The sequence below is a fragment of the Octopus bimaculoides genome, chromosome 17 (assembly GCF_001194135.2).
Source record: "Octopus bimaculoides isolate UCB-OBI-ISO-001 chromosome 17, ASM119413v2, whole genome shotgun sequence".
Taxonomy (NCBI): Eukaryota; Metazoa; Mollusca; class Cephalopoda; order Octopoda; family Octopodidae; genus Octopus; species Octopus bimaculoides.
In genome coordinates, this window is record NC_068997.1 from 30,536,823 (window position 1) to 30,547,377 (window position 10,555).

The 10,555-nt window shown below is 39.3% G+C and overlaps 1 protein-coding gene across 4 annotated transcripts in view; it reads right to left on the bottom strand.

Annotated features, from left to right (window-relative positions):
* The window catches only part of LOC106881443 (transient receptor potential cation channel subfamily M member 2-like), a 405,111-nt gene that overhangs the window by 167,790 nt on the left and 226,766 nt on the right, over window positions 1-10,555 (bottom strand). For all 4 annotated transcript variants that reach the window (XM_052974060.1, XM_052974058.1, XM_052974059.1 and 1 more), the window contains 2 exons: window positions 6,069-6,178; window positions 3,901-3,989 (listed from right to left, as the gene is read on the bottom strand). In XM_052974060.1, the coding sequence (XP_052830020.1) occupies window positions 3,901-3,989; window positions 6,069-6,178 (199 nt within the window). The remainder of the gene's footprint in view (window positions 1-3,900; window positions 3,990-6,068; window positions 6,179-10,555) is intronic.

Sequence of the window (10,555 nt, forward strand, 5' to 3'; positions counted from 1 at the left end):
GAGAGAGAGAGAGAGAGAGAGAGAGAGAGAGAGAGTATGACTGGAGGAAGATAATGAAGAAACAAAGTGGTTCTAAGAATGGATTAGAACAGATGGGAAGAGAGCATTGTTGGAGAAAAATAAAAAGGAAAGGAAGTGGTTCCAAGGATGGAGTCTAGCAGAGAGAGAGAGAGAGAGAGAAGCATTACTGGAGGAAAAACAAGGAAAAGAATTGGTTTGAAGGATGGAGTATAGCAATGAGGAAATAGCATGGCTGGAGGTCAATAGTGAGAAATGGAAGTGGTTCTAAGGATAGAATACAGCAGAGGGGGAAGAGTGCATGGCTGGAGGAAATTAATGAGGAAAGTTGTAGTTCTAAGGATGGAGTCTAGCAAAGGGAAGAGAGAGCATAGCTGGATGATGATAATGAGGACTTTAGGAGGTTCTAAGGATGAAGAATAGCAGAGGAGAAAGAGAACATTATTGAAGGCAAAAATAAGGAAAGGAAGTGTTTTTAAGGATGGTGTATAGCATGGCTGGAGGAAGATAATATGGAAAGGATGTGGTTCTCAAGATGGAGTCTAGCAAAGGGAAGAGATGGAGTCTAGAAAAGAGGAGAGAGAGCACGGCTAGAGGAAAGAAAATAGTCCTAAGGGGTGAGTCTAGCAAAGGAGAGAGAGAGAGAACATAGCTGGAAGAATATAATGAGGAAAGGATGGGGTCTAGCAAAGAGAAGTGAGAGCATGGCTGTAGAAAGGTAATGAGGATTGGAAGTGCTTCTAAGGATGGAGAACCCAGAGAGAAGAGAGAAGAGAGAACACGACTAGAGAAGGATAATGAAGTAAGGAAGTGGTTCTTAGCATGGATTCTAGCAGAGGGTGACAAAGCATTCCTAGAGACAGAAAATGAGGAAATAATGTGGTTCCAAGGTGGGGAGAGAGAGAGAGAGTATGGTAGGAGAAAGATGATGAAGAAAGGTAATAGTTTAAAAAATGGTGTATAACATAAACAAGGAAGAACATTGAAATATAATTAGGAAAAGAAGTGGGTTGAAGGATCGAGTGTAGTAAGGGAAGAGAGTGCATGGCAGGAGAAAGATAATGAGAAAAAGAAGTGGTTCTAAGGATTGAGTAGCACAGTGAAGAAAGGGCATGGCTGGAGATTGATAGTGAGAAATGGAATTGGTTCTAAGGATGGAGTATAGCAAGCAGGATAGAGGGCATGGCTGGTGGAAGATAGTAAGGAGAGAAAATATTTCTAAGGATGGAGTGAAATAGAGATGAGAGGGAGTATTGTTGAAAAAAGATGCAGAGGAAAGGAAGTGTTTTAAGGATGGAGTATCTTGAGACAGGAGGAAGCATACTAACAGAAAAAGGCAAAGAAGTAGTTCTAAGGAAGGAGTTCAGTGGAGGGGAGAAAAAGCAATTTTGAAGAAAGATAATGGGGAGAAAAATGGTTTCAGAGATGGAATGTAGTGGATGGAAGAGAAAGAAAGGCTGGAAAAAGACAATGAGAAAAGGAAGTTCTTCTAAGGGTGGAGTGTAGAAGAGGAGACAGGGATCATGTCTGGAGAAAGATAAGGAGGAAAAGAAGTGGTTCTAAGGATGTAATGTAACAGAAGGGGAAGAGAGAATTGTGGGAGGAAGATGATGAGGAAAGGAATTGGTTCTAAGGATGAGGTCAATAAGAGGGGAGAGAAATCATGTCTAAAGGAAGATAATGGTTTCATATTTTACCACAATGGCAGCCATTTTGAGTAAGGGGATGAATCAATTTTATTGACTCCAGTTATCAACTGATATTTAATTTATCACCCCTGAAAGTATGAAAGGTAAAGTTGACCTTGGCAGAATTTGAACTCAGAATGGAGTAACAGGTGAAATACTGCTAATGATTCTACCAGCTCACCACCTTTGTCTAAAGGAAGATAATGTGGAAAGAAAGTGGTTCTAAGGATGGTGTTTCACAGAGGAGAGAGAGAGAGAGAGAGAGACCATGGGTAGAGAAAAGGTTAAATGAAGAATGCAGGTGGTTCTAAGGAAGGAGTCTTACAGAATATAGAGACAGCATTGATGGAGGAATGTAATCATGAAAAGGAAATGGTTCTTAATATGAAATCTAGCAGAGGGGAGAGAGAGCATGGCTGGATGAAGATAATGAAAACAAGGAAGTGGTTATGAAGATGGAGTATCCAGAAAGAAAAGAGAGCATGGCTGGAGAAGAATAATGAAAAAAGGAAATGTTTCTAAGAATGGAGCCTAGCAGGAAATGAGTCCATGGCTGGAAGGTGATATAGAATGTAGGAAGTGGTTCTAAGGATGGAGTCTATCAGTAGTGAGGTAGAACATTGCTGAAGAATGATAAGGATGAAAAGAAGTGGTTTGAATGATGGTGCAAAGCAGATAATTAGGAAAGGAAGTGGTTCTAAGGATGATTCTCAGGATAAAGTGAACAGAGGAGAGAGAGAGAACATGGTTGTGAGAATATAATAAGGAATGGCAGTGGTTCTATGTTTGGAGATTAGCAGAATGGTGAGAGTATGGCAGGACAATGTTAATGAAGAAAGCAAGTTGTTCTTAGAATAGAATCTTTCAGAGGGGAGAGAGAGAGCCTGGGCTGATGAAAATAGTGAGAAATGGAAGTGGTCTAAGGATAGCATCAGTAGACAGGAAAAAGAACATGACGAGGAAAAGAATTGGTTCCAAGGATGGAGTCTTGTAGAGAGGGGAAAGAGCATAGGTGGAGAAAGATATAATGGGAAAAGCAATTTGCTCCAAGGAGAGAGTTTAGGAGAGGGGAGCAAGAGCTTGAATAGAGGAAGGTAAATAAGGAAAGGAAGTGGTTCTCAGGATGTATTTAGAGGGGAGACAAAGCTAGGCTGAAGGAAGTGGTCCTAAACATGAACTTCAGTAGATGGGTGAGGGAGCATGTCTGAAAAATGTCCATGATGAAAGAAAGTGGATCTAAGGATGGAGTCACACAAAGTGGAAAGAGACCATACCTGGAGAATGATAATTAGGAAAGCAAGTGGCTCTAAGAATTGAGTCTAGCAGAGGGAAAAGGGAGCATGGTTGCAGGGAGATAATGCACAAAGAAGTGGTTCAAATTTTGGAGTTTATCAAAAGGGAGGTAGAACCTGGCTGCATGGAGATAATTAAGGAAGTATGTGGTTACCAGAATAATGTGCAGCAGAGGGGAGAGTGAGGATTGCTGGATACAAATAATTAGGAAAGGAAATTGTTCTAAGGATGGAGTCTAGCAGAGAGTAGAGCGAGCATGGCTAGAGGAAGATAATAAGGGAAAGAAGTTGTTCTAAGGATGGAATCTAGCAGAGGTAATAGAAAGCATGGTGGAGGGTAGGCAATGAGTAAAGTAAGTGGATCTATGAATGCATTCCATCAGGGAGTGTATGGCTGGAGGAAGAAAAGAAGTGATTCTGGGGATGGAGTCTGGTATAGTGTAGAGAGAGCATGTCTAGAAAAACATAATGAGGAAAGAAAATGGTTTTGAGGAAGAAAGAAAATGGTCTCTTACATACTACATTCAATACATCTTATGCCTAACCTTTCTCTTAATACATGTGCATGTTCACTGACATTGCACATCCAGTGGAGCATTCTTGTTGCATTCCTCTCAAATGTGTCATCTGCATTTTGGGCCCATGTCTCACTATTTTGTTGTACTGATCTTTGTACACAAGCATCATACAATCTTCCTTTCACTCAATAAGAAAGCCTCCTTTGTTTACCAACAGAGGTAAAAGCTCTCTGAATTTTTTTCCGTCCTATTCTTATTCTAGCAGTTACACTTTCAGAACTTCCTCCTCCACTGCTAATTAGGTCATATAGGTAACAAAAATCCTCTGCAAACTCTTCAACAACGATAACAAAAATAATCATTTGATAAAAATGAAAGACAAACCTCAAATCTGTAAATTTATTTATTTTATTTAGGTTTTCAATTCCTCTTTCATAAGCATATGCCATAATGTCTGCTGCCTGACCAGTTCCCTTATAATTAAAAGAAGAAATTTAAAGTGTTTCTTAAAATTAAATCTTCAGATAAAAAGCAATCTAAGAACAAAGAAGTATGTTGAAAAATCCTTTAAAATACACTGCTGAATGCCATAATAACACCCTGTTGTTAGGGTCACTATACATGAGAAATTTCATGTAAACTTAGTCATAAAACATCCTGGCATGATATACAGTGGCATTATTAGAACTAGGCTTTGGAGACAATAGTAAAGTAGATAAAGTCAACTGCTGTTCTGGTATGAGACTGAATCAAATTATTCTGGCACCAATTCCTTAGAGGTGAGTTGTGACAATATAAAATAAAGATATTGACAAAGAAACAGAATAGATGTCAATAGTGGATTTGAACTCTTAATCCTCTCTTTCATCTGTGCACCAGGACAATTTGTTTGAAACAGAGAAATGAATAGATATGTTGATTTCTTCTACTGTTCTATCTATTTCTAGCTACCAACAGAAGTTGACAACAATCCTTCTTGGAGTGTGACAATCACTGTGCTTCTGTATTTGTCTCTATCAATATGTTTCTCAGCACAGAGCTTGAGACTAAATAAGCTAATGTGTTTAGGAGTTTTACTTTCATTGAATATGTAATAGCAAAGATTGAGTGGGGTTTTAATAAACTCTACCTACACATATTCAGGTGGAATTTTCATTTTAAACATTTTGGTTTTATTGAATAGGTTGTTATTGCTGCTTAAATCAACATGAGCCTTGATCAAGTTGACCTTTGATCAAAGGGCATTCAAACCATGACCATTTCATTCTTTAGCGTATTAACAACTATAACATCCAATGTGTTCTTTCAATTTGACAGAGATTTAGCTGGTATTTCTAGCAAGTCTATGTAATAATTAACGTTGTTATGATAAAAAACACTGAAATCTGTTAATGATTGTGTAATTAATAAAAAAAATTTTATCAGAAACATAAATGTTATCATTTCTAAAAATGACAAACACTGAGTGAGTCCAAAGATTATTGTTCTTGGACTAGGAATGATAGTAGCCATTGTTGTGAGTTTCTTGATGTTAGCTGCTCATGGTGTGTTGCTGCTGCTGATGTCCATTGTCTTTGTGTTGTGACAGTGCTGTGGTGTGCTTTTGGTTTTGCTACTGACTGCTGAGTGCTGTGTCCAGTCTATTGTCTACCATTTGTCTGTAGTGGCTAAAATGAACTGAATATATAGCTATGGTCTTGGTCAGAAAATAAGCACTAAAAATAAAATTGTGGTTAGACCTGGTTCCATACAAAACTTTGAATGGTCAGATTCTTTTATGGCATCAGAAGTATTTTAGTAAATCACTGTCATATTCTTGAGTTGTTCCTTTGCCCCAGACATAATGATCCCTGTTTGATTTCCAAGTTTTGAAGATGCTAAATATACCTGCAACAATTTTATTATGCAGATGGTCTGTGGAAATGGTTTATATACAGTTTGTAAGAATGAGAAATGGACTATTTTGTGATCTTTGTAGATTGTTAAGAGATTAGGTGTTCAAATAGGCATGGTATGATGCAGGATGGATCTTTGTGTTGGTCAAATATGGTGCCATTCACTGTTTATAGTTTGCTTCAACTTAACTCTTGCCTTCTTTTAGGATGTGTTGTAAATGTAGTGAAGGTATTGTTGCTAATTTTTAGTAGGAAGAACAAGTTCTCTGTTTTATTTAAAACAGAAGCTGTTAGAGTTCTCTGGTTACCTCATATCTTTCAACATGTTAGAACTACAGTGTCTATGATAGCATTTTCCATTAAGTCATTAATATCAAGAAAAATGGTTCAATTCAGAGACAGGTTTTTTAAAGAACATTTGTTATAAAATACTCTGAATTAAATCATTCATCCAATACAAATAGACATAAGAAAACCAGAAAACCAACAACCAGGTAAATCATTAAATAAAATATTGATATAAAATTCTGCACCAACAAAATATTTATATAGTCCTTCCTTTTAGGTTTCCTAACTACAGACTTCATCAGATATGCCATCATTATAGACTGAATAAACATCTAATAATCTTTATAACAGAATAGTCTGTTCACTGACCTTCACTATTACAACTGGGATGTTGCATGATAGAGAATCATAGACTGACTTCAGAGTTTCAAGTTCACCTCCAATCATTACTACAACAGCTGAAACCTTGTATTCATTCCCTAAAATTACAATAGAAAATATAAAATATATAAGATACAAAATATATTTGATTAGTCTGTAGTGACGACTTATAGCAGACAACATTTCCGGAGTTTTTATCCACACATGTGCAGGGACTAGTTCTGGAAGGAATACAGGAAGAGTCTCATGCACATGCGTAGTCATTGACATCCAAGCTTTCGCGCTTCTTTCACTCTTTTTGTTCGGTGATCTCCGTCGAGCCTAGACGTCCCACAGAGCTCTCTCACAACCCAGCACTAGAGCTACACAAATAACCACGAACTTCATTGACGGCGTCTCAGTAACCAAAGGCGATGAGCTACCGAATTCCCTCCAAGTGTGAGCCGAATTCCACTGTAAATAAATATTGTTGTGTTGTTCAGAATCTGCGTTCCGTTGTCTTCTTCAAGAAGTTTAATGTACGGAAGCGGAGTACACCTAATGGTCTATGACCACTTCCCTACAATTGGTGACCCTGACGTGATTCGAACACACACCCAGTTCTATACATGCACCACAATATTATGCCTTTGGAGTTGTTATCATCATGTCTGTGCCCACTCAGTTTTTTTCCCGACTCTGTGTACGTCGGATGTCAACTCATGCTGTCTGCGTTCTTGTCAGACACAACTTCTCTGTTCGACCCCAGGTTGGTCACGAAGTTAACAGAGAAAATTGTCTGTCCAAGGCAACGCGCCAGCATGCCACACTGTCGTCGTTCGGGCTAATCTTAGCAAATGCCTGCGACAACAACGCCAGACACAATTCACTTCTGCACCCCTTCAAGGCATTTTCGCGAAAAATGCAATCCTTCAAGAAAACTTTTGCTGATATCATAGATAGAGAATGCACACACTCACTCACATCAGCTTATTCCACAGCTGCAGGACTTTCTCTTGGTCATCACACGGTATTTTGCAAATTGGTACCCCGAGCTAAAAGATCTACAGACCTCGTTTCAAAAGCCATTGAATTTGTATGCTTCGCAACGTTCAACTTCAGGATTGCCTCTACATTCTCATTCATCACAAGTGAAAAGCTAAGTAAATTTTCCTACGTTAAAGTTTTTCATTTTGTCAATGACTTCTAGAGTCTATAACCAAAGACTTCTTTGCGGCTGAGACCTTTGTGGTTTTTCACACAAAGAACTTCACGGTTATTTCATCCTAACAACTTTTTGAGCAGTTTCCTACATGTTTCACGAGACGTCAATTCATTCTTACACAGCATCCTCTACTTGCTGAAAATAGCAGTAAAATGCACAGTTACATTTCAGTGAGTACATAACATTTCTTGATGCTTACTTGTTCCCAGTTCAGCATCTTTCGTCACCTCTCCATTTCTCTCAGCCGGAGAATGGAAGAGTTCTGGCTTATCTTCATTTGCACGGGATCTTTTGGTCATTTTCGCTCGCAGCTCCGAATTCATGACAGCATTTTCAAGCAATGCCACTCAACGGTATCTCTCAAATAGACGCCCTGTCACAACCACTACACACACCACTGTCAACATCTTTACCAATGCATACACCATCGCAAACACACATACAGAACACAGCTACAGCCAGTTCCAGCGCCGACATCTTCACCACCAATGTACTGTTTACCATTGTCGTCGCCAACAACACCAACATCAACAAGCGCGGTTTTATCTCGACCCTGTTAGAGTGGATGTTTCCACTCATGATCAACAGACCAGAACTAACCAGCCAAAATATTCCGTACCAGGTAACACAGGTCCAGGTCCCAGCATTCGACGCTCAACTACAGCTCTGCTCCTTGACCACAACCTCCTGCATATGAACATTCTATTCTCCGTGTGTAACTTTTATACGAAGTGGTTTTTCTCTACAGACACTTTTACTATGTTCTGTGTTTTCTCTCACACACACACTTGTGCACTCATATATTTTCTTTCCTTTCAGAAAAAAACAAAAAATCAGACTTTTACATCGCGTGATTCCAGTTTTCCTGGACAGTGGTCATCACGGTTGTTTTGTCATTGTTAATTCTTTTGTACATTGCATGCATGTATCTCACAAGTGTACATCATTTCTTTGATTTTTCTTTATATATATTTGTGCCACATCTTGTGGGTGTTTTCCGTAGCCATCTTGCCTCAGGCGCCACTCCAAATTTCTATTTTCGTGCTTCCGGCACTCTAGGGGGAGCCATGTAGTGACGCCTTATAGCAGACGACATTTCCGGAGTTTTTATCCACGCATGCGCAGGGACTAGTTCCGGAAGGAATACAGGAAGAGTCTCATGCGCATGCGTAGTCATCGACATCCAAACTTTCGCGCTTCTTTCACTCTCGTCCCACAGAGACGTCCCACAGAGCTCTCTCACAACCCAGCACTAGAGCTACACAAGTAACCACGAACTTCATTGACGGCGTCTCAGTAACCAAAGGCGACGAGCTACTGAATTCCCTCCAAGTGTGAGCCGAATTCCCCTGTAAATAAATATTGTTGTGTTGTTCAGAATCTGCGTTCCGTTGTCTTCTTCAAGAAGTTTAATGTACGGAAGCGGAGTACACCTAATGGTGTATGACCACTTCCCTACAAGTCCATAAACTATATCTGATTAAAAGTAAAACCTTCATGATGAATTCATTTATTCTTTTACTTGTTTCAGTCATTTGACTGCAGCTATGCTGGAGCACCACCTTAAAGGGTTTTTAGTTAAAGAAATCAATCCCAGGACTTATTCTTTGTAAGTTTAGTACTTATTCTATCATTCTCTTTACCAAACCACTAAGTTATGGGGACATAAACACACCAGCATCAGTTGTCAAGCGATGGCAGGGGGACAAACACAGATACATAAATATATACATACTTATATAAATATATATATATATATATATATATATATATATATATATATATATATATATATATATATATATATACATACATTTCGTTTTTGGATTTGGTTTGCAAGATTTTTTATGTGATTTCGTGTGTTGAAGCATATTCTGTTGTGTCTGGGGAGAGTAATTTTGTTTTCGTTCCTACACTATACGGGTTACGCAAAGACCACAAACCCTACATAAACCCTGTCATGCGACCTCCAACCAGACCAGTTTGTGGAGCAAACATCTCCAGCAACTATAGACTGTCCTACTTCCTCTCACAAGTATTACGACCTCTCATAGAGATGTCTCCAGATGTCTGTGTAAGCACGGAAGATCTCCTCAGTAGAATCAGTACCTGCAACCACTCCAACGACCTCACAGGTTGTGTAGTGGGTAGTATGGATGTGATTTCACTTTACCCATCTATAGACATAGATTTTGCTGTGGAGATATGTATTCAGGTGATCTGTGAGAATGAAGTGGAGTTCCACAAGGTCAACACGAGGGAACTGGGCCTCCTCCTCAGACTAAACTACGGCAGTAACTATTTAGATGATCATGACTTCAGTAGATTCTGTCCCACCAGGCCACAGAGGGGAAGACCACCCACTATCACTTCAGCATTGAAGAAAAGCACCACTGAACGCTGGAGTGGCTGGACTGCACCCACCTAAAACCCTGAGAACAACAATCAGGTAAAGGAAATGATTGCTCATGCAATAGGGGCCAGTATAAAAACCACCTTGAAGAACCACATAGTAAAGTTCAACAAAAAACTATACATGCAGGTTCAAGGTGCAGCCATCGGCGTTGGTGTAGCTGGAGATGTGGCCGGTCTCTTCATGACCTAGTGGGACAGAAAACTCAAACATAGGTTAGCAGAACAGTCCACAACTCCTCTACTTTACAGCAGATATGTAGATGACATTAATATCGTTAGTTAGGACCAACTCTAGTGACGGTCATATAGAAACAGAAAGGAACGTAATGGAGAGTATCCAGCAAATAGCTAACTCCATCCACCAAAGTATCAAGGTAACTATAGATTACCCGACAAAATACCCCAACAATAGGCTCCCGGTACTTGATACTGAATTTTGGTTAGAGACTGTGAACAACAGAGTGCAGCTCCTCCACTCATACAATATGAAACCCATAGCTTCAAAACATGTCGTTCACAAGAACTCAGCTTTGTCACACAGCATGGAGATTAACATACTGATAGCAGACTTAGTTAGGATAATGAACAACATCTCCCCACTATGCGAACCCTATGAAACGAAAAAACATATACAGAACTTCATGCACCGCATGCAGTTCTCTGGATATGATCAGAAAGATAGGGTTCGAGTATACAGGGGGGCTAGAAAGAGGTTAGATAAGATTATAAGTAATGATACCAGTGGTACCTGCCCTAGATATAGAAACAAAGAATGGAATAGGATGCAAAGAATTTGTGACAAAGCCAACAAGGCGAACACGTGGTATAAAACCGACAGATATCAAGGAGTGATGTT